The sequence below is a fragment of the Monodelphis domestica genome, chromosome 1, assembly GCF_027887165.1.
Source record: "Monodelphis domestica isolate mMonDom1 chromosome 1, mMonDom1.pri, whole genome shotgun sequence".
Taxonomy (NCBI): domain Eukaryota; kingdom Metazoa; phylum Chordata; class Mammalia; order Didelphimorphia; family Didelphidae; genus Monodelphis; species Monodelphis domestica.
Window position 1 is genome coordinate 414,638,177 of NC_077227.1, and position 25,301 is coordinate 414,663,477.

A 25,301-nucleotide genomic window follows, 5' to 3' on the forward strand; every position below is an offset into this window, starting at 1 on the left:
GAATCCAGGTCTCTTTTGATTATGAATCTGCTATTCTTTCTAGTATAGGAATAATTAGCTGCCTTTCCCATTAAATTGTGAGCTCCTAGAAGAGTGGGACCAATTTTTCCTCTTTTAGTATCCTTAGTACTTAGCATAGGGCCTGACACATATTAGCTGATTGATTAACTGACTGAATTATTATTAAATCATTGTTATAAAATGACTATCTAATTAATAATAAATAATCCCATTATTTATCTCATTTACCTCAATTCTCTTACTGTGCTGACCTACACACTGAATACAAAGTGAAGCACAGATCTAGCCCTGCGGCTTTCCTACTTAAGCAACTCTGATTCTCAATGCCTCTTGTATAAAATATTAAACTTTTTATTTACCTTTTAAAGCCCTATATATGTCCTAGTCCCAACCTATTTTTCTAGTGCCTCATGCTCTGAAATCCTGCCAAACATTCCTTCCTCTATTCCTCATATGAGATACTAAGTTTCTTGTTTCTATGCTTTTACCCTGACCATCCCCAGGCCCAGAAGGCACTCCCCTCCTTATCTTCACCTCATATAGAACCCCTCACTTTCTTAAAGATGCAGCTGAAACACCATCTCTGGCATGATGCCTTTCCCAGTCCTCCAAAAGCTAGTGTCCTGCCTCCCCAACTACCTTGTATTTAACTACTTTGTATATATTTGCATTTATTCACTTTACACTTTTTGCTTTTTTATATAAATATCATATAATTTTTCATCCCCTACATTAGAATATGAGCTCATGGGAAGTAGGGGTTGTTTTAATCTTTGTACTTATATCCCTAATGTCTGGCACATGGTGGACATCTAATGATTGATTGATCTTGTTCTGGGAAGCAGGCAGGGTATACATTAAGCTTTCTGTTTTCCAGAAGAGGGAACTGATGTGTTGGAGGTTTAGTAACTTGCCCAGGGTCACAGAGTAAGTAGCCATAGAGCCAGACCTAGAAATCAGTTACCAGACTCCCAGTCAAGGTGAACAATTGATTATACCTGTACATCAGGAATCCTTTGAACCCTACATCCTTTGAATCATATCATTTGATCTAGAAGAGACTAGCATTCTCCTTCAAACACTTAATTTTGCAAATCAAAATAAAGAAGGATTGAATGACTTGGTCACATAGGTTGTAGGCCATAGATCTAAGATTTGAACTCATGTCCTATGACTACAAAGCTAACATAATTTCCATTGTATCAAGATGTTTCCTAGAATCTTGTGGCATTCCCTAAGAGCAAAGGTATTAAGGAATATATAAGGAGACTGAAGTATATTTCCAGGTCTGTGTTTCCTTTCTTTTAAGATGATGAAACTGTGTATTTTAGGAGGAGAAAAGGTATCAATGAAACACTTTCTGCCATCATACCTAGTTAAAACCATGAGTAGAATTCAGATGAAATAGGAGAGAAGCACATATACATTAGAGAGGAAGAAAGTTACATAGATATTAGGACTAGCTTTTTCCTTCCTGGAAACCTAAGAGAGTTCTTAGAATGCTAGTATTGGTATAGATTTCATCTAGACCAACGCCTTCCTTCTAGAGATGAGGAAATGGACCCAGAGAGATTAAGCAAGCTTTCCAAGATTAGAGAGTTCACCAACAGCTGAAAAAGGACTAGAAAAGAATCAGAAAACATAGTACCTATGTACAGACATTTCAGAATAAATGGGTTGAATTGAACAATGCTAGAAGGGACCTTAATGATCACCTACTTCAAATCCTCCATTAAACAGATGAGAAAAAAGAAGCCTAGAGAGGAGAAATTACACAGCTAAGGGTCACATAGCTGAAAAGCAATGACTACTGTTTTTTCCATTAGCCAAATGGACTCCCAAATTTTCCCTTCTCCAAATCTTTTTGGGGTCACAGCTTCCAAAACTGAGTTAAGTAAAACGGGGCTGGTGGGCAGTGGGAGAGCACAAAGGGCAAACCAGGCAGCTAACTCTGCTCACTTTTCTGGGCCTCATCACTTGTTCAGAGCTCACCTTACCTTTCTGATACTGAAGCCATAGCTGCTGTTGGACTTTCTTGCTGGGAAAGTGGATGATGCAGGTGAGCTCAGAGCCATACAAGGCCTCTGCAATGTAATGTGAGCCATAATGCTGGATGAAGGACAGTAGTTCCTCCCGGCTGCTGTCCTTATCGAGAATCTTCAAGATGTTGGTGAACCCTGGGCAAAGAGATGAGCACACAGAAGAAAAACTAGGTCAGAAGTGCTGGACCAGTGAGATATCAGGATGACCATTTAGCAGCTGTGAATAAATTAGATACTGCTAGACATTTAAATCATGCCTATGAAAAACAGTGAACTAAAAAAAAGGTCATGAGCTTTATTAATTTATTCATTATTTTAGTGAAGGGGCATTAATTAAACACCTATTGTGTGCAGAGTACCAAGCCAGGTGCTGGTGGAGGTAAGTTTGGATGAAATGGAAGTCTTTATCCTTAAAGAACTTACACAGAGCAGGGAGATACTAATGTACAAATACAGATAATAAGCCATATAACACGATAGAAAGAAATATGACTTAGTGGAAATGGTGATGGTTAGAGCCAGAGAACCTGGGGTCAGAGCTTTACACTACTATTTACTATCATATATATATATATATATATATATATATATATATATATATATATATATATATATACGTATATGTATATATATGTATATATATGTGTGTGTATGGATATATGTTATTACTATATATGTCATTAAGAAAAGTATTTAATCTCCCTGTTCTCAGTTTCCTTGTCAATGAAACTGAAGGACCTGGACTTCATTAACTTAAAAGGTTTCTTCACAAAATTCTGTGAGGCTAAAAGTGCATTAGAGTTTTAAAATAAAGTGCCAAATGATGTTTAAAAATGAAGGTCAGGAGCAGGTAGGTGGCCCAGTGGTCAACTTCCTACTGGTCAACTGCAAGGATGCTCTATTCCAAGCATAGGAAGAGGGGATAGAGACTATATGTAGGACTTCATCAATCGAGGGAGCTCTTGCATAAAGAAATTTCCTCTGCCAATTCAGGTCAACTAATGTAGGCCTCTGCCACTAACAGCCGTAGGCTTCAGGGAAAGGGAAATAAGGATTGTCTCCGGAGTGTGTTTTGTGCTTTCCAGCCTCCCTTCCCCTTGCTGAAGCCCTGGCCGGAATTCTCTCTCCCCCCTAGACCTTGTCTTGATCAGCCAAGGACTATCTCAGGTCCTAGCTCCTTCAGGAAGCCTTTCCAAATTATTGTGATTTAAGAACCCACAAAGATATGGAATTCAACACTGCATAATTAGAATGACCAATCTTGATCCTAGAAAGTAAATTAGAAGATAGACTTCTTTCCTTTTCTCAATGAAGGGATTGAGTGTGTTTGGCTAGGAAGCAGAGAGCTGGCTATGAATGTGGTGTGTTGCATATACTTTCTTTTCTTTTCCTTTTGTTTCTTGTCTTTTCTTTTTTAAAACCCTTACCTTCTGTCTTATTATCAACTCCAAGACAGAAGAATGGCAAGAGCTAGGCAATTGGGGTCAAATGACTTGCTCAGGGTCACACAGCTAGGAAGTATGTGAATCCTGATTTGAACCCAAGCCCTGCCAAATCCAGAACTGGTGCTCTATCCATTGTGCTACCTGCCTGTATCTGAGGCAAACATTTGAATCCAGGACCTTATAGTCTCCAGCCTGGCTCTTTTATTCATTGAGCCACTTAGTTGCCCTTGTTGCATATGCTTTCTTTTTTCGTTTTTTTTTTAAACCCTTATCTTCTGCCTTAGAATCAATACTAGGTATTGGTTCCAAGGCATACTGGTGATATGGGCTAGGCAGTGGGGGTTAAGTGACTTATCCAGGGTCACACAACTAGGAAGTGTCTGAGGCCAAATTTGAACCTAAGACCTCCCATCTCTAGGCCTGGCTCTCAATCCACTTAGCCACCCAGTTGCCCCCTTGTTGTATATACTTTCAAACAGCAGATGTTCGTTTGCCTAAACTTTTTAAATCACTGTTAACAAGGGGAGTTTCTGGTTGGGAGCCATTGAGGGATGTGAGCAAAAGGGGAAGAAGCAGATTTAGAAATGAATATAATATAAAATAAAAACAAAGCCAAAAATAATATACTTTTAAAATAAATGAAGCTTTTTCTACCTACAGAAATCTCCCTCATTGAACTTATAAAACTCAGTATTTGTACCATCCGTTTACCCCTTAATCATAGAGTGCCTTGTGATTTCTCTGGTAATGTTGCCTTATAACTCTTCAGCACAGTACTTAATGTCCCTCCCCTGCACAAGAATCATATTTCCTCTCAGATAGAATATAAACTTCTTGGTTTGGCATTTAAAGCACTTCTCAATCTGGCCCCAACCTCTCTTTCCAAGCTCATTATATATGACTTCCCCTCACAGACTTTACCAAGCTGGATTGCCTGCTGATTCTTATACAGGACATTTGATTTCCTGTCTCTGTGACTGAGCACCGGCTATGCCCATGTACATTATGCTTTCCCATCTTAGATCTGCCTCTAGTGCGATCTCTAGCCTCTACAATCACTTTGCGCTTATTCTAAATGTTTCTCCTATGCACTTATTTGTAGACTTTTTTTTTTCTTGAAGGCTGGGCCATTTTTGTTTTGGTCTTTGTATCATCGGCACCTAACACAGTGCCTGGAACACTGTATGGTGCCTAATAAATATGTTTTGAATTAAACTGAATTTAATGTACATTTGCCTTGTCTAGCTGATTAAATTGTAAACTCCTTAAACTGCTTCAGGTCAGAGTATATGTTTTTTTTAATCCTTACTTTCTATCTAATTAACAATTCTAAGCCAGAAAGACAAAGGCAAGGCAAATGATTTGCCAAGGATCACACAGGTAGGAAGTATCTGGGGCCAGATCTGAACCTAGATCCTCCTGACTCCAGGATTGGTGTTCTATCCAGTGTGCTACCTAGTGTTATGCATACTTTTTTTCAAACCCTTACCTTTTGTCTTGGAATCAAATTTAAGCATCAGTTCTAAGGCAAAAGAACAGGAAGGGCTAGATGATTGGGATTAATTGACTTACCCAGAGTCACACAACTAGGAAATGTCTGGAGCCACATTTGAACCCAGAATCTCCTGTCTATAGGATTGGCACTTTAACTATTGTGCTACCAAGCTGCCCTCAGGGATCATATCTTATACTCCTTTGTATACCCCACAACATTCAACATGGTGCTGCATATACTGTCTGCACAAAGTGTATAGTGAATGAACAATTTAAAAATATCCTGACATAGAAGTAATGCTGAGTTCTCAAATGCTATGTCAATCAGCATGGATTTATTAAAATCTGCTGTGTGCTAGGCAATGAGCCAACTACTAGAATACAAGGAAAGGGAAAAACAGTACCTGTCCTCAAGAAGGTCACATTTCATTGAAGAAGATGGTGTGCCAATGGCACTGAATCTATGAGATATAGGCCGTGTGAATAGAAGGAAACTTGAGAGGGAAGGCATTAGCAGTAGGGGAAAAGGGAAAGACTTCTCACAGAAGGTGGAATTTGAGCTTAATCTTAAAGGAAGCCCAGAAAGCTTGGAGAAAGAAATGAGGAAGGAAATCAGTCTAGGCATGGGATTACCATGCAAAGGCACCAGATTAGCAGATGAGTATCTTGTGGGAGGAGCTGCAGTTTGGCCAGTGAGGTTGGATTGCAGAGTATAAGGAGGGGAGATAAGTGAGAGATGACTGGAAAATTAAGAAAGAAGTAAATTGTGAAGGCTTTGAAACACCAAACCAAGAAGTTATATAACCAATCCTAAAAGTGATAGGAAGCCACCTGAGTGGCAAGGATGACATGGCCAGATGAGTACTGCAGGAAGATTCTTTGACAGCTGAGTGGAGGACTGATGGGAGTGGGGAAAGCCATGAAGAAGGGAGAGAATTTGAAGGCGATTCTATTAGACTAGCTGAGAAGTGAGTTTCTGGCAGTTAGTACCAAACTGAAAAGATGTGTAGTCTTGGCCTGGGGTGGAATCAGCTTAGGGAAGCTCATTCTATGCAATGAATTTTTCACACTCCAGCATCTTACAAAGACTGTCTACTAAGGTGTTGATAGGTGATGGTTGTTGTCAATGAGGGTATTATGCCAATGAAATCAGATATCCTTGAAAAAAGCAAAAAAAAAAGAGGCTGCACTGAAGTTTTTTCATTCGATACCAACCTCTCTTCATGCATTTTACATAGGATTCAATTTACAAATATTTGATTTACAGAGCACTTTTCAGGGACCAAACAATTAATTAAAGCAAGTTGTGCCTGTATGGCTCTAATAGAAATGGAGCAGTATAATTTCCAAGTTTAGACTGAGGGAGAGTTGCGATGTGGGGAGAAGAAAAATACCTATGATAGGGAAAGGACATTTAATTAATACATAAGCCTCTCTGTCAACTGACATCACATCAATTAATTCACATCATTGAGTAATTAATATGGCTATGTTAAAAAGATCATAGATTGTGTTAAGAATTAAGAGCAATAATGCTGATTCGTAAGACATCAGTTTTCTGCTGGCGAGGCAGAATATTTTGCAGCCATCAATGAATGAAGCTGTCCATTCTAAGAACACAATAAAAATTATGACATTCCATTTTGCAGATAGACAGAGGAAGGATTTGATCAACTAGGAAACAAACTGCCAAACTGTAGATAAGACAATGGAGTATCCTAACACCTAGTTTTCTTTTGTACCTATCAGCAATGAGAAATAGGTTTCTCTATATCAGAACTTCTTATATTAGGGTCTGTAGACTACTTGTCTGTGAACTTAGTAGGGAAACAATGCACCTTTATTTTCATTAATATCAAATTGAAATTTGTCATTTCCTTTAATTATTTAAAATATTTTCCCCATAGTTCATAGGCTTCAGCAGATTGCCAAAGGGGTTCATTGCATGAAAAATGTTAAGTACTTCTATTTTACATCAAACTTATTTCAGTGGAAAAAAAATGTTGCAAGAGTAGTTGCTCTACAGAAAATGGGCAAGGCAGGATATTAATGCCTGACACTGTTACATGGGGCCCCACTATGACAGTTTAGAAGACTTTAGTTAACATTAATCTCTTCTTTCATGACCTGGAGCCCTTTTTATTTGAACCATGAAATCTCAAACATGATTTTAACCTATTAAATAAAATTGCCTCTTCTGTACAAGTATGCTTTGTGTCTCCAACTCAAGTACAACCAGTCAGAGACTATGAATTTAGACTTTTTTTACATCTCCATAAGCTCAGAACACTGATGAACTTAACTGGTTGAGTAACTGCCTGAACTAACTTTCCTGACTGGAATACACAGTACATTCCAAGCAGAACCCAAAGTTGTCCTTCACAAGAAGTCATGATGTGTCCACTTCCATTTAGCAGGATGAGATGCTCCCACTGCACTTGACTGTGCAGCCACAGAGTGCATACAAGGAAACCTAAGTAAGGTTCAGACTCTTCTGTCTGACATTTTAGGCCCACCACAATCAGGTGACACAATTTTTACAGCCTTATCTTCTTTCCTTTCATTTACTTAAAATCCTTGACAAACTGGACTATTCTGCCTTCAGAACACACGTCGTTGTCATTCCCCCATGCTTTAGCTTACAAATATATGCATATGTAATTTTTCAATATCTGTATACATATATTTCACACATATGCAAAATTATATCTTTCTGAAATTATATCCCCTCCTTTTCTTTATCTTTCGAATTCATACTCATCCTTAGAAATGCAATTAAAATACCACCTCCTCAAATGGCCTCCCCACTCATGTATCATATAGTACTTTGTTTGCACTTCTATAGTGAATTTATCATGTATAATATTATAGTTGTCTATACTGGTGTCCTCTAATTAATCTGTAAGCTCATTGTCTTATATAAAATTATATAAAAAATTTATTCCATCCAGCATCGAAAACAAATACTTAATAAATGCTTGTTATGTTACATTGGTATGGTATGGTATGATATTGGTATTAATATTGATAAGGCAGTACAATGAGTTTTTACCTTTTATAGAAAGATGAAAGAGTGAGTGAGTGAGTGTGTGTATGTGTGTGTGTGTGTGTGTGTGTGTGTGTGTGTGTGTGTGTGTGTGTGCTTCCTTTGGGAGCTGCTATATTTGACTATGAAACAGAGGCAGGGTGTGAATTTAATGAAAAAAAGTGAGGAGCAATTTGGACTAGAGGAGAATGTCTTTGTTGCTCCCCATATCTCAGGTTGGAAGTCCTTACCTGCAGAGAGGGTTATGGTACTGAGTTTCACACGGTAGAGGTTGCTACGCACTCGCCACTGCTGGACCATTGGGTAGCCCATTGCCTCATCATATCGGATGTCCCCTGTGAGAGAGAAGCAAACGATCACAATTAGAAAGCTGTATCAGTCACACTGGCATAGGTTTCAGTCACAAGGATGTAATATCCTAGAGTTGGAAGAGGCTTTAGTCTAAAATGCTAAATTTGGAAGAGAACTCAACCCAGATTATCAGAAATGAAAGGGACCTTGGAACACAGAATACAAAATCAAGAAGGGGCCTTAGAACATAGTGTGCTAGAGTCAGCAAGAATCCTGGAATACAGGATGTTAGAATATAGATTGACACAGCTGGAAGGGATTTTGGAAGTCATTAAGTCTCACCTTATTTTATAGATGAGGAACCTTAGGCATAGAGAAATTAACTTACTTATTCAGAAATATCACATAGCTAACAAGAGAAGAGTTAGGACTAAAATTCAACTGTAGCTCTATGTGACTTTTGACATCATTTAACTTCTTCAGAACCCAATTTCCTCATGTAGTCAGATGGAAGTAATAAGATATCCACTTGATAACCTCATTTGGGGAATAAAGGTAGGGGCATTGAGGAATAAATGAAATAATGTTAAAGTGGTAAAAGTATCATAAGATGGTCAAAGTTGCTGTTGTTCAGTTATGTTTGAATCTGTGTGACTCCATTTGGGGTTTTCTTGGCAAAGGTACTGGGGAAGTTTACCCTTTCCTTCTCCAGCCTATTTTACAGATAAGGAAACTGAAGCGAACATGCAAGTGATTTGTCCAGGGTCATATGGCTACTAAGTATCTGAGGTCAGATTTGAACTCAGGGAGATGAATCTTCCTGACACCAGGTACAGCACCTGATCCACTCTACCACCCAGCTTCCCAAAATGGCACTTAGTAATCATTATTCATATCCCAGAGTCTTCCTCCAACAACTAATGATAGTTTAACGATAACATTGGGTTCTAGGAGACTCTGCCTTTATAGTATGGGCTCTAGAAGGTCCTACACAGCTAGGATGACTTCAGGTTGACTTTGCCTACACATTATATTTATACCTATTGTTAAAGGAACAGACTAAGTGTGGAATCTTTCCTAACTCCAAAAATTTGGCCAACATACAACTCAATATTATCTGTTAAGACTTAGAGGGATTGCAATCTGCATTGGTGGAGGCTGTTCACATTCTGATGAAATTATAGATCTTTTGAAATATCCAAATAAGGGATAATTTCTATTATTTCTATACACAAGGGAAGGACAAGGCATATTATCTGTCTCCTTAGTTTTCTTATGACCTAGCATTTTGATACTGAGATTAAAGTGAGTATGTCATAGAATCAATTTAATATTACACATTATTGTGGTTAAAAAAAGAAAAAAAATTGGTCCATTATGCCCAATCTCTTTTGAACATTATTAGGCTTTCAGTACTAAAAAATACCAATGACATACACAAAATATACATTTTCCCCAAGTATGTAACATTAGAAATGCTTAGGGAGAGGCATCATACTGTAGTTTACAGATCTGAGTTCAAATTCTGGTTCTGAAATTCACTACCCATGTGACTCTGGGCAAACTGTTTAACTGGTTTTTTTTTAGCCTTAGGCAGATCTCTAAGATTTCACATTATAGACAGGTTGTGATTTATGTTGCTGCACAGAGACTTCCTATTCATTGTTCTCCCAATATTGACATAGAAGTCCATCTTAATAAGATTTCATTTCTATTAATTCATTCTCTCTCACACCTCTCTTCCATTTTTGTTTGTCCTTCTTGGTTGCTTTGCTGTCTGCTGAGCAGATGCTCTTGGGAGTGAGTAAGAGGTCAGAAAGATATTCTTGAAGCTCAGTGAACAGCAGGTACCAGCTTCAGGAATCAGAAACACTCCAAGAAGAATGCAGATATCCTGCTGAAATTCAAAAGGCAGACAGATGATTCAAGGGCATATGAACCTGCTTTAGGTAGGGACATGGAAGTGGCAGATGTGAATGTGAATCTGCTTTATTCAAATACTCTTGGGCATTAACACAGATGCTAATCTTGGAGGCAGAATGCTACTCCAGGCAGAGTGAGACTAAGAAGACTTACTTCACAATGACCCCATTTACCAAAAAAAAAAAAGGTGCTTCCTCTTTACGGAATCTGGCACTGAATTTCAAAAAGGGTGATGCTTAGTGTGTAAGCAGTCATATGATGAGCAGGTGTAGATGGAATATTCAGTGGAGTGGCTTTCATTTTGACAGAGCCTACCTATAGCAGCACAGAGACTCAGGGCAATGTGGAAAGGATGAACTTCAAGTGAGAAGCAGGAAAATAATAGGAGAGGTGGGGAAACAACAAGAAGAGAGAAGAGATAGAATTTTTCCTAGAGAAGTGAAATAGATTTAAAGTATATGCAAATCCTACTCATCGTGGATTTTTTGTTTATTTTTACACTGAAAGTTCTAAAAAGGACTTTAGTAAAGAAATAGACTTGAAAATGGAAAACTTTTCAACTTCTGATACAAAATGGTGAAGGGGAAAGAATAATGGACGTGGGTTAAGAGTACCTAGATATGAATCTGGCTTTTGGCACTTTTTACCTGTGGCACCTTGGGCAAGTTACTTGGCCTCTTTGTGTTGTAGTTTACTCATCTATAAAATGAGTTGTGACCAGATGATCTCTAATGTTCTGAAGCAAAGTTTCACGTGAAGTGAAAGTTACTTGAAATGTTTCAGATAACTTTTTCAGGGAGGTAAAGGCACCAAAATCAAAGTGAGGAACCCCTGGAGAGGACATTTATTAGCTGTGTGAGACTAGACAAGTCATTTCTCTTTTATGAACCCCAATTTGCTGATCTACCATCAATCTACCTTACAAGCTTATTATGATGAATTTGCTTTCTAAATCATGCTGTGTTATAGGAATGTGAGTTATCACCACGAGTTAGACTTCATTTGCTTTTTCTCCCTAAATCACAGCTGATACTATGTCCATGTCCTAGAGCTATCATAGACTTTCTGCCCATGTAACCCAAAGGAAGAGGCATCACATAATGATCAAGTTTCAGGGCTGGCTGAGAAGTGGGACAAGGGACAGTAGGAGGGAAAGATGAAGGGAAGAAGCAGAGGGTCTTACCAGTGAGCATCTGAAGATCTGGAAGAGGCTCTGAGAGTACACCTCGGCACTGCTCCTCCACAGGCAGTGGAATCACCATCAGCCCATCAGCCAGCTGGGGAAAATCCTTGATGAAGTTGTTCTCCCTGAAGAGAGGAGCAGAGATATATTCCAAAGCAATGGAACAGGAGGCTTTGGGAAAGAAGGGCCAAGGCTCCAGCCTAAACAACCATAGGACCTCAGAGGAGGCCTCTTGATGCTAACTGGCAGGCCCTGGGAAGTTGTGCCTTTTGTTTAGATTTTAAGGAAGCACTAAGTCTGTTTCATTTATAGCCCCAGAGAGGAGATACTATAATATCCTATGCTATTTTCCATCTCTTCTCCAGGCAGCTAGCCACCCAATATTTATTGATTACCTACTTCATAAAAGGCATTGCAGGAGATTCAAAGATATATCTAATACAAACCAGGCCCAAAGGGAACTTACAGCCCAGGAACGAAGAAAAGATATTGTACATATTAAAAGATAACCCACAATGAAGACAATATACAATGAGTCAAAAGAGGGATGAATTATGGTATTGAAAGAATTCTGGATTTAGAATTTGAGTCTCAGAGTTGGAAAGGACCTCAAAAGATATGTAGATCAACTTACTCTGAACAAGAATGCCCACTACAATACCCATAAGAAATGGTCAACCAGTCTTTGCTTGAAGACCTCTAGAAAGGGGAAACCCATGACTACCAGAAGCAACTCATTGTGTATTTGGAAAGCTCCAATTATCAGGAAATTTTTCCTTATCTAAAACTTAAATCTGCCTCTGCAGTAGCCTTTCATATGAAGACAACTGTCATGTTCTTTGTTAAGTCTTTTCTTCTCTGGTTTAAACATTTCCTGTTCTTTTCATGGATTCTCATGTATGGTGTATTCTCAAGGCCCTTCAGCAACTTGGTCATGAATATATGGCCACTCTCCTCCATACATCCATATCCTGGCTTTGCTACTTCTCATGTGTGACCATTAAGAAATTCACTTCATCTTTGTAGGCTTCAGTAATAATAAAAACTGGCATTTATAATGTGTTTTATGGCTTGAAGAGTGCTTTGCACATGCTTGTACATCTAGGTGGCACAGTCCTGGGGTTGGAGCTTGGAACTCCTCATCTTGAATTCAGTCTAGCCTCAGATACATACTAGCTGGGTGATCCTGGGAAAGTCATTGAACCCTTTTTGCATCCATTTCCTCATTTGTGAAATGAGATGGAAAAGGAAATGACAAAGAATTTCAGTATCTTTGCCAAAAAAAACCCCAAAATGGGGTCATGAAGAGTGAGATACGACTGAACAACAACTGCATGTTATCTTAATTGATGAAGTTCTGAATAGTCTGGAAGACATGGGCCCTGGTATCTCCAATTCATCATGCATATTCCTACTTCCTTATTACTCCTCTGCCTGGAATGCCTTCCCCAACTCCTTTCTACCCATAGAAATTCATGAAGAAGCTGGTTCACACTCTGATAAACTTTTCTATATCCCTTTCAAGAGTATTTTTACTTCAAAAGTAGTAGATGGAAAAGACAATACTTAACCAAAGGAATGATTTTCTAATGTAATTTTACCTATTGGTGGAGGAGATTCTATGAAGCATAAGCTTCCCTATTAGGATGTAAACTTTGAATTTAAAAACTATATCTTATTTATGTTTCTATCTCCTCCAGGGCCTATTAGAGTACTTGTACAAAGATTGCTAGATAGGGACAGGGCCTAGAGATCAGGAGCAGGTAGGTAGTTCAGTGGATAATGCTGGGCCTAGAGCCAGAAGACTCATTTCCTGAGTTCAAATCTGATCTCAGATAATCACTAGCTATATGACCATGGTATGTCACTTAACCTTGTTTTCCTCACTTTCTTTATCTGTAAAATGAGATGGAAAAGGACATAGAAAATCACTCCAACACCTCTGCCAAGAAAACCCCAAAGGGGATGATGAAGAGTCAGATAAAATAAAAAAACAAAAACTAAATACCAACCATGGAAGGGAATGGAACTATAATTTTCCTGGTGTTGGGAATCCCCAGTGAGGAAATTTCCTCTATCAAAGCAGATCAGCACCTTCTCTTTAACTTACTGCCTTAGAGAGTTGCCTAGAAGAACATCAAGATATTGTGACTTGCTTAGTAACACATTCAGTATGTGTTTGACTTTGAGGCCAATTCTCTATCTCCTATGCCATGTGGCCTCTTTCAGTATTTGTTGAGCAAATGAAATAGTTTTGGTTCTTTTTGCTATCTACCCCTCTCCCATTGCTGAAGGGTTCTTCTTCATGCCATCTTCAGACTTTATCAGCTTTCTTAAAATCTCCCTTTTTCCATGAAGTCTTAGGGGCAGGTAAGTGGTACAGTGGATAGAGTACCAGGCCTGGAGTTGGGAGTGACTTGAGTTCAAATATGATTTTCCTAGCTGTATGACCCTTTTTAGTTACTTAACCCTATTTGCCTAGTTCTTGCCCTTCTATTTTAGAGTTATTAAAGCTGAAAATAAGGGTTAAAAAAAGAAGACTCTCCCAATCCTCTTAATCTTAGTATCTTCTACCTCATATTATCTCCAATTTATTCTGTATATCTTTTTTGTACATAGTTGTTTGTATTTGTCTCCCCTTAGCTGATGAGCTTAAGTACAGGGTCTGCATTTTTACCTTCCCCAGTGCTTAGCACAGTGCCTGGTACATGGTAGGTGCTTAACAAGTGCCTTTTGACTTGACATGGCCAGGGTGTCCTTCCTGGTATCTATCACATCATACCTAATATGAGGCTGTTTAATTAACTTTTTTGTGTTGGTCCTACCTGTCATATCTATGGGACAAGTTACTCAGTGTAGCAGAGCACTGGACTTAGAGTCAGGAGACCTAAGTTTACATGCTAGTTCTGTTACTTAGAAGCAGTGTTACCATAGGCAAGTTTCTCTCTCTCTCTCTCTCTCTCTTTCTCTCTGTGTGTGTGTGTGTGTGTCTCTCCTTCAGTTTTAGAATCAATACTGTGGATTTGTTCCAAGGCAGAAGAATGGTAAGGGCTATACAAATGGGAGTTAAGTGACTTGCTCAGGGTCACACAGAGCCTAGGCAAGTTTCTTGAACTGTGTAAACCTCATTTTCCTTATAAGTAAAATGGGGATAATAACACTTTTACTATTTACCTTACAGGGTTGTTGTGAGGAATGCACTCTAAACACACCATAGAGATGTGAGTTGTCATTCTTATCATCATCTTCCTTGCCTATCCCAGCTTCCCAGTCCTGAGTGCCAAGAGTTGATTTGTTCTTCTAATAGACTTTCCCTATATAAGTAATGCCTGTGGTCTCTGCAATTACTCCTAGCCTCTGGAGCCTGAGGGAGGGAGAAGGATGGAGAAGCAAAGGGAGGGAGTTGTTTACAGCTCCATTTCTCCACTTGGCACATACAACCTTGAAGTTAAAAACGAAATAGGAAAAAACGAAAGCAGGCAGAAAACAAAACAGGTACAACTAAAACAAGCCCTTTGAAGCCAGTTTCCCAGGAAGTTGAAAGGCAGCAGCAAGGAACCAAAAATGAACATGGTCATATTCCCTCTATGAAGCATGACCCCCCTGGCACCAGACTACCCTGACTTTAGCCAGTGAAGGCAGGAAGGAATGACTCTCCCTTAGGAGTCAGGGCAGAGTCCCCAAACTAGATTTTATTTTCAAGGAAAAATGATCAATGATGAAGCCTTTGGTATCCTTACAGCACTGATAAGGGTATGAGCCTCTGGACTAGGACAAAATGAGAGCATCGTGATCTTTCTGCTCTGTAGTTTAACTGAGGTCACTATGAAAGAGAGGTGTGTATGTGTGTGTTTGTGTGTGTGTGTGTGTGTGTGTGTGTGTGTGTGTTTGTGATTAAAAAAGCTGAGATGGACTAATTACAGCCACATACAGAAATAAAAAGAACCAAGTCTTCTAAATGTGAGAATAATTTAAAAAATACATATTGAAACAAAGATATAAGCCTGAAAATCAGAAGACCTGGGTCAGATTCCAGCTCTGTCCCTAACTTGACTTTCAGAAAGTCACTTTCCCTTTCTTGACTTTAGTTTCTTCATTGTCAGCTAGGATGAAAGTGGGGTAAGAAGAGTTTTTTTTTTTTTTTAAAGGACCTGACAATTTGGAATTATCGGCAAAGGACTTTAAAAGAATGTATATCCTGTGATCCAGCCATAGCACTGCTGGGTTTGTACCCCAAAGAGATAATAAGGAAAAAGACTTGTACAAGAATATTTATAGCTGCGCTCTGTAGTGGCAAAAAATTGGAAAATGAGGGGATGTCCTTCAATTGGGGAATCTTTTGGTGATGGAACACTATTGTGCTGTAAGGAATGATGAACTGCTTGATTTCTATATTAACTAGAAGAACCTCAGTGAACTGACTCAGAATGAAATAAGTAGAACCAGAAGAACATTGTACATAGAAAGTAAAACATTGTGGAAAATACAATGTAATGGACTTTGCTACCAGTAGCATTGCAACAGGCCAGGACACTCCTGGAGGACTTATGGGAAAGAATGTTATTGATATTGAGAGAAAGAACTATGAAAGTAGAAATGCAAAAGCAAAACATATGATATCACTTATCATACATGTCTATATGGCTTTGTGATTTAGGGTATAAGCCTTAAAAATTACTCTATAGTAAAAATGAATAATATGGAAATAGATATCAAGTGACAACATTTTTATAACCCAGGGGAATTGCTTGTCTGCTCTGGGAGTGGGGAGGGAAGAGGGGAGAGAAAGAACATGAATCATGGAACCATGGAAAAAATATTTAAAGTAATGAAAAAAAAAATTAAAAAGGGGACCTGAGGTCCCTTCTCACTCTAGGATCTCACACTCTTTTACTTGGGATTCACCTTATTGGGCTTCAGATTTCTCATCTACAAAATGACCTGAGAGGACTAGGTGACCTTTTCTGCTCTAAATGAGGATGGCAGGAACTTTAACTTAGAACTAGGAAAGATCTTAGACATCATCTGGTCCAACCCTTTTCTTTTTACAAATAAAGAAATGAGGAGCAGAGAAATTAAATAATTTGTGCAAAGGCACACAGTAAATAGTGGGGTCAGGATTTAAAGCTGGGTCCTTGGCCTCCAAATTCAGAACTTTTTTTACCTCTGCACCACAGTGGATAAATCCTAGGAATGTAAAATCTGGAGTTGAAAGGGACCTCAGAGTCCCGTTTATTCCAATGCCTTCATTTTACCAATAATGTAACTGAGATGTAGGTGCGTCCAACAAGGAGCCCAAGGTCCTATGGGTGCCAGGGGGACTCCCATGTGCCTCGCCTCCTTCCTTGGGCTGTTTTAAGAAGTATGTGATACATTCATAGATGAGTGTAGTGATGTGTAAAGCTGTAACATTTGTGCAGAGGTGAGAGGATCTTATTTTCATCATTTTGGCAGCGATACTAACTCCTACCCCAAATGACAATCATTTCAACACCAGAGAATGTTGTAGGCATTTTCTTCATTTAGAAACTGCAATTTGAGATTTGACCAGCAGAGGGCTCTAAGTTCCTTTCCATTTGCTTTTCCTCTGACAGCCTTTGCAGCCCTGATCTCTTCCCTGGTATTTGTCCAGAAAAAAAACTCTTTTAGGCTTCCCCAGAGCACCCTAGAAAGACTGACTGCATCTTCTACCTGCTGGCCTGGTAGGACTTGGCACCAGAATCCAGAGGAAGAAGAAGCAGAGAAGAAGGGAGAAACAAAACAGGGTGACAGAATTTTTTTTTTTAAATCACAAAAGGGACTGTGGTGGCCATCAAATTCAACTTGCATTTGAAGAAATCTTTACTATAGCCTATCTGATGAATCACCCTGGAATCTGCTTTAAAGATTTTCAAGGATGGAAAGCCTACCTTCTAAATAAGGCGGCCCTTTCCATTTGGGGGCAACTAATAGTTAGGAAATTTTTTCTGGCATCAAATGTAAAATGACTTTTTTGTGACTTCTACCCATTACTTCTGGCTCTATCCCCTGGCACCAAATAGAACAAGTTTAATCTCTTTTCCATTTGAAAGTCCTTCATATTCTTGAAAAGGGCTATCAAGCCAACCATGTCTCTTCTGAATCTTCTCCAGGTGAAATAGTTCTAATTCCTCAAACCAATTCTCATATGGCATGAATTTAGGAGGGACAGGGATAAAGGGGGCTAGGGTAGGAACTTGGGAAAGGAGGGGCAGATACCATAATTTGCATCTTCTTGGATTGGAAGTTAGAGATTTGGGTGAGAAGATCTGAACTAAAAATCTTTATCTACTTTTCTGAGCCTCACTTTCCTTATCTGTTAGATAGGGCTAATACTATTTAATTCTATTTCATAGGATTCTTGTGAGGAAAAAAAATTGGATAACATAGCTGAAGCATTATATAAAATAGTTATCCTTATTATTTCTGGATTAGGGCATCCTTTCCCCAGGCAGATAAGTATCATGGAAAGAGTACTAGATTTGGAATAAGGACTTCATTCAAATCCTGACTTTATTGGTCAATTAGGCCAGTCCTTTCCAGTCTCTAGGCCTCAGTTTCTCCTTCTATAAAATGAAAGTAATGATATTGTAAATATCTATCTCAGAGGGTTATTTTGAGAATTAAACAAGCTACTATATATGAAGCAATATATAAAGTTATGATATTATTTTAGTATACATTACTGATAAAATAGGTTGTCTCATCTATAGAATGTGAAGGGGAACTGAAATAGGTGATCTCTTAAGGTCTCTCCTATCTCTATATCCTGTGAATCTATGATAGAGGAAAATGGATCAGGAATTTTTATTTACATAGAGTTAAAATCCTGAATGTGCAAAGGAAATGGTTGCCATGAATGGATTCTTCTCTTGTTGTGATTGCTGAACAATGACTTTGCAGAGCAAACACTAGGACAGTCAAAGTAGACAGAAGCCAGGGGTGCCATATGCAGAATTTACAGCCAGAGAGGCCTTTGAATATGAATTCTTTACATTTTAATACAACTCTCAAGCACATGCAGATTTATTCTGTGATAAACCAGGTCACATGTATTAGGCAGGGTCAAGATTCAAAGTCTTTAATGGATAATTCTAGACCTTTTGCCACAGTCAGCACTGAGGACCTACAAGCTTCCTCAAGAATTTACTTTGCCAACAGAAGGCCATATAATATGAATAAGGTGACAATAATTCTAGACTTCTATGTCTGAGAGCTAAAAGAGACTTGGAGAACTCATCTATTCTATCTCTTTGTCTTCTGCCAGGTAGGAGTTTAATTTTATTTTGCAAATGAAGTATCTGGAATCTGGAGTCATAGAGACTTAGAATTGGAAGGGATTTTAAAGCTCATCTAGCACAACCTCTACTGAAAGGTAGCATCCTTATAGAAAGCCTCTCCAATGTTCTATTGATGGGGAATTCATTCCAATATGAGACCATTCATTCCATTTTTAGAAAGTTCTAATTGTGTTATTTTTGTTACATTAAGGTGAAATCTGTCTCCCTGTGACCTCTGCCTATTATTACTAGTTCTGCCATGTGGGGCCAAGCAGAACAACTTCAATCTGTCTTCCATATGACAGCTCATCAAATTTACAAAAATCCTCCTGTGAATCATACTTTGTTATGATGTACTTCATGTGTGGAAAGGAAAAAAAGAAAACGCAGAGTTCAGCAGACTTCAGTAAGTACTGACCATGTATCTGTCAGTGAATCTAGTGTATTGCCTTTGTTAAAGGATAAAATTATTTATAATTTCCATCTACACAAGTATTGACCCTTAGCTTCAAGGACCAACCATTGATGGATGCAGATAATTAAAAAGTCAAGCAGTATTTTAAATGTTCAGTCTACCACCTATTACGTGCCACTGATTGTTCTATGCCATTATTGGCAGCAAAATGGGGATGGTGGTAAATCAAAATACTTAATTCCATCTGCCAATTGATGAATGGTTTCTCTACACCGGCTTCTGAGCCAAGAAGAGGGGGCTATAAACTGGGTTAGACAATTGTCATTCAAAGTTATTTTATTTTATATCCTTATTTTATCTAAGTATTTAGAACTGGAAAGGAATTTGAAGATCAGTTAGAGCAACTACCTCCTTTCATAGATGAGGAAAATAAGACCCAGAGAGAGAAACTGATTTCCCCAAGGTCATATAGCAGTAGCAGTCAGATTAGTGCACTCAGATCCTCTGACTCAGAACCCAGTGATTTGATTATAAAAAAGTATAAGAGAAAGAAATAATAGTAACCTCCCTACTCTCTTGCATATAACTGGATATCCTTAGTGGATTTGAAATGCTATCAATCTCCTGGAAGAAAAAATAAAAGAAAAGAAGTCAGTTTAATGAAGAATTAGTATTTAGATTATAGCAGCATTGAGCATTTATGGTTTCTGGGATTAAGTACAAGCTCCTCAGCCTGGCATTTTAGGGACTTCCATCATCTGGTTCCAATTCAAGTCAATTCTACAAGCATTTATTAAATACCTAAAAAACAAATTTCCAGCACTATTTCATGCTTTTTTTTTTGTTCTATTCACTCTATATTCCAGGAAAACTGGACTTAATTTCCATTTGCTTGAACTCAACATGCTATCTATCCTGTGTCTCCATACATTTTACCAGCTGTCTCGTATGCCTAGATTTTACTCCATTCTCATTACCCCTTTTCAGAATCCCAGTCTTCCTTCAAGGCTCAGCTCAATGGTCATCTTTTCCATAAAGTCATCCTTGATACCTTCCCCCATTTATTGGTGTTCTCTCCTTCTTTATATTGCCATTTATTTACTATCTGTACATATGCATTCAATAGCCTTTTCAGTAGAATGAAAATCCATTTAATTTAAGGACTATGTCACCTTTATCTTTGTATCCCAAAGAATCTTGAACTCAGAAGACACTTAAATATTGTTAAATTGTATAAAAGGAATAGTTAACTACAGAAGTGAAAACCAGTCAATTCACAGCATGAAGACTTCAAGAACTAATAAATGCGGTGAAAATTCCACTTCTAAGTCATAAAGCCCTGAAATAATTTTAAAATACTCTAAATAGCCAATAATTGAAAATAATGACTTAACCAAGGGCCAGAAGACTGCAAGTAATTCAAAAAGAGATGAGAATTCTAATATTCCTCTAATCATAAATGATCCTTCTTCTAGAAAACATTAATGAACAAGTTAGGTATTTTTTTTAATAGGACATGGTACTAACCAGAGTAATGATGCATATATCAAAGCAACCTCTTATGCTGAGTGCCATTCTGAACTGTTGACTTACTAAGTGACTTTCAATTGTTAATGTTAAATAACCATGGAAAATAAAATAAATTACTTATTTTGATTTCTTTACATTTCCTTTGACTAACAAAACAATATCCTTTCAAATCCCTTCCTAAAGGATTTTTAGATAGGAAAAAAATATCTAAAAAAGGATTATATGAAAGCCCTGAATCATTTCCTTGAATGTATTTAAATGGAAGGGCAAGAGAAAAGAGTGAAGGACACTTTATCAGTGACCAAATACAATAATCAGTTAATAAGAAAGGCAAAAAGTAGTAGGAAGTTCTCAAATGTATTTTGTAATCCTCTGTTTTATGTAAAAGAAAAATCACTTGGCACTTGGGGTTCTAGTAATAAAGTGGAAAAGTCAAGGGCTTGGGCCTTTTTTATGTTATAGAATTCATAACCTTAACATAGCATTGAAAAAGATGGCTTCAAAACACAATATTAGCTTTATAAACTACTTCTTTATAAACTATTTTTTCCAGATTGTTACTGGATTTGTAAAAATTGTGTTCACATCATTTAAAGCTAGAAGTTTCCTTAATCTAATCCAAATCATTTTGTACAAATAAGGAAACCGAGACTGAAGGAGGTTAAATGACTTTCTCAAGGTCACAGACATTTCAAGGGTCAGAATCTGCATTTAAACTCTGTTTTTTGTTTGTTTGTTTTTTGACTATATATCTAGTGCTCTTTCTGATGCACCTCTGAGTTTATTGGTTTTCTGGGCAACAAAGTTTGAACTGAAAATGTCTGAAATTAAGAAAGCAGAATATTTCTCACTGTAATTCAACTGTATCCCTGATATTGCCTTCCCAGAACAAATGAGCCAAATAATTTGGTACATCATTGTTATTGATGGAAATGTTTCTTTAAGCTTCAATCATGCCTATCATGAGACTGATAGTGAATTGACATGACAGACTCCACTTTGACAATAATAAGCTGGAATGTCCAGAGGAAGATAAATATGATGGTAAAATCTTGATTCCATGAGTATTGATTGAAAGATCTAGGGTTATTTAACCTAGAGAAAAGGACTCAGATGGGACACAGGGCTGGGTTTAATTATTTGAAAGACTTTCATTTAAAAGAGGGATTAGATTTGTTCTGTGTGCTGCTAGAAGACAGTAGGGTTTAAAAACTGAAAAGAAGAAAATGTAGGCTTAATAGTGGGGGGATTTCAACAACTAGAGCTTTACAAAAGGGTAAAGGACTGTCTTGAGAGATGGTGGGGTCCTTTTCTTTGGAAGTCTTCAAGCAGAGGCTGGACAACTAAATATCAGGTATGCTCAGGTTGAGCTTCATTCATGTAGGGTTGAAGTAGATGGCAACCAAAGGCCTTTCTAAGTCTTAAAATCTATGGGTCTGTGATATAACCATTATATTGGGAAGAAATTATCTAAAACATTGTAAATCAATCCAGGCTATTGCTTTGCAGCAAATATGGATGGTAGAGTACATAGAGAAAAAAGTCAAGCATCTTTAAGAAAATGAGCTTGTCAGATGTATGTATGCCATGTGCAGCATATAGTTTCTATCAAAAAGGTATAAATGCAGCCTTTTTTGAATAATGTGGCTGTTGCTTTTATTCAGAATGGTATGAGGATCTTTTACATTATTTTCTGGTTCCATCCAGTTCCTGGGAAATGTTAATGAACACATTACAGATATATCTTAAAGGTCATTCAAAAACATGCTGGTGTTCTAAAATAAAGGTACTCACATATATACACAGAACTATACAGAAACTTTTAAGATACTGAATAATATTGCTGCAAATATGTCAGCAATTCCAGGCAAGATCTTTATGGCTTAAAGTCTCTTCCATTAATATACCTTATTTTTTGCTTTTTAAAAATTTGGATCAATAGCTTTTGCTTTTACATGACCTTTATTTAAAATAGGCTTTCAAGTTTTCTGCTACCTTGGAATTTAGTATTGCATTCTGAATTGTATTGATATAGTTTGTAGAACTACAGAATAATAGAGCTAATGAGGAAACTGAGGCTCAGAGATGTTGACTTACCCAAGGTCACACAGGTAATATGTGTCAGAGGCAAGATCTGAATAGTTGTCCTAAGACTATGAATTGTGTTCTTTTATTATACCATGCTATCTTGGCCAATAATTGAAATCTATGAATGTACCTCAAAACTATTCATTGGATTATAGGAAACTGAAAATATTACATCTAACTATAGTTTGTTACATGTGGCTTTTTCATTCTCCCTAAAAATTTGCAGAATGTCTAATGCTCTCTTTTAAATACGTATAAACAATAAAAGAAACATCACCAAGAAATGAAAGCTTGCTTTCTGTTTATTTCTGATAATTATTCTTATGTACAAGTAAAAGAAATATTCTCTTTTCTTAAAGCCAACATATATTAGAAAAGTATTGCAAAAAAACTTCTTGGATTTTTGCATCATCTCTGGTTCTACATTCAAAATTATAAAGGCTGAGTTAAAATGAACTACATACAAGTCATCTATGAGGCATAACAAGGGATTTGTTCAGTTGTGGAAAGCTTCAATCAGGAGCAAAATTTACTGCATCCCTAGAATCACCAACAGCTTGTGATCTTTTCCTGCTTGTTGGCTCCTTTCCAAATATAAAAACAGCATCCATAATTATTGGAGGGTATGTGTATGTGGGGGTGGGGGGTTGAGTGTGTGTATAAAATTTGCCTATTACTGTTATATTGTTTGAAAGGAGTTGCAAAAAAATGAAATGTAATTAAGAATTATTCAAGATGATCTATACCACAAGATGAACTGTCAAATCCAAGTTTGCTTTCCATTGAATATATTGTAAAATGCATTAATGGTGATGATGTAATGAATGACTGAAGCCATTAAAGAAGAAAAGTTATGTTATAATCACTATTGCATTATCTCTTTTATCTGTATATAAATAACTGTATCATTTATACTACTTTCCTCACAAGACTGTCATGAGAAATGTACTTTATAAAGCTTAAAGGACTTGGAAGTGTGAGTTACATATTTCAGTTTTTTTTCTTCTGGGTCAATGTGGCATAGTAAGAAGCATTAGATCAGAGGATTTGGGCTCAACTTCTATCTGGACTACTTTGTGTGACCTCAGTCAAATAATTTATTCTCATTGGATCTCTGTCTCCTTGTCAATAAAATGAGATGGGTAGTTTGGACGATTTTTAAGGTTCTTTCCAGCTCTAAATCTCTATTAATGCTAGACTATTTTTAAGTTGAAATGAAGGAAGTATATTCATGCTTTCATTTGTAAAGGGGGATGGGTTCATATTTTTCTCAGGATATTAAAAAAAAAACTTTTGGATCAGCTTGTGTTATAGAGATAACTTTACCTAAGTTGTGGCTCTAGATCCCCCTTCCTGATGAATATTGTTGCAATCACTGGAATATCATCACTAGCTCCAGGCTAGAAATGTTCCCATGTGGGATGATTATATTAATAGTTCAGGTTTCTAAACTGCTTTAAGTTGAGTGAGTGAATGAGATGGCCTCTTCTTGCAAACAGGAGTTGGGCCATGCCCTCCCTACTTGGTTGTATTAGTTGAAAAAGGGCCAACACTTCTCTAACAACAGAAAGATCCACTGTAGCCCTTTGCTCTAATGTATGCACAAAGGTTAAGAGGGAAGGGCTTCTGTGAAAAGAGGAGTCAAGGAAGATAGATAAATATTTTAGGATCATGGACATTAGGAATGCAGAATTAGCTAGACAATGCCAGAATGTTTCCAGCCAAGTGGTGGGAAATAGCTGACCCAAGCCTGTAGCCCTGGTAGTTTCAGTGATCATATTGGCACCATGGACAGCACCATGGAAATTATAAAAAAACTCAGAGATGCAAAGTCTGTGCATGTAGATAATTGGAGTGGGAGAAAATGGCCAAATGACACTAATGCACTTTATTAAGGCCCTCACCCAAGTGGTGAGACTTCAGCTATTCTTCTAAGAATTTTTTTGTTTATTTTGTTTCGAGGGAATGAAGACACTTGAAATAGGACTCTCTTGAAATAGGTCTATAACTATTGTTTCGCCAAAGGAGCTACAATATTAGTCCATTATATTATTTGCAAGCATTGTGATAATCCCTGTCTAAGTTTGATGTCTTGTTAGCTTAATGCTCTCAGTGAAACTGAAAACCGGGAGTTAGGACTTAGGATTTATTTAGTGCTTTAAGGTTTGCAAAACAATTTACATGTTATTTAATTTGATCCTCACAACAACTCTAGGAGGTAGGTGTTATTATTATTATTATCCCTGTTTAATGGATGAGGAAACTAAGACTGAAAAAAGGTTAAGTGACTTTCTTAGGATCACACAACTAAGTAAATGTTGAAAGTAAGATTCAAACCCTGGTCTTCCAAATTCCAAGTCCAGTACTGTATCCTCTGTAATCTCTGTTGGGCTATATGAATGTTTTGGGGACAGCAGTAATAAACTGAGTATGTGTAGTGACTCAGCTATTATTTGTTCATATTGGGAGGTTACTCAGATATCAAATCTGTTCTGTGAGGGTTCAGCCCTACAGTCTAACAGAGT

At 37.5% G+C, this 25,301-nt stretch overlaps 2 protein-coding genes across 11 annotated transcripts in view; one reads left to right on the plus strand and one right to left on the minus strand.

The window, feature by feature from the left end:
- ASTN2 (astrotactin 2) overlaps positions 1-25,301 on the minus strand; it is a 1,150,327-nt gene that overhangs the window by 391,451 nt on the left and 733,575 nt on the right. For 9 of the 10 annotated variants that reach the window (XM_007474538.3, XM_007474537.3, XM_007474541.3 and 6 more), the window contains 3 exons: positions 11,446-11,570; positions 8,279-8,383; positions 2,019-2,198 (listed from right to left, as the gene is read on the minus strand). In XM_007474538.3, the coding sequence (XP_007474600.2) occupies positions 2,019-2,198; positions 8,279-8,383; positions 11,446-11,570 (410 nt within the window). Of the gene's footprint in view, positions 1-2,018; positions 2,199-8,278; positions 8,384-10,074; positions 10,415-11,445; positions 11,571-25,301 lie in introns of those variants that run through there. The other variant, XM_056822228.1, reaches the window with a different exon arrangement.
- Positions 1-25,301, plus strand: part of TRIM32 (tripartite motif containing 32) — a 66,781-nt gene that overhangs the window by 39,845 nt on the left and 1,635 nt on the right. Inside the window, exon 4 of the transcript XR_001630000.2 lies at positions 18,955-19,149. The gene's annotated coding sequence lies outside the window, so the exon portion shown is untranslated. The remainder of the gene's footprint in view (positions 1-18,954; positions 19,150-25,301) is intronic.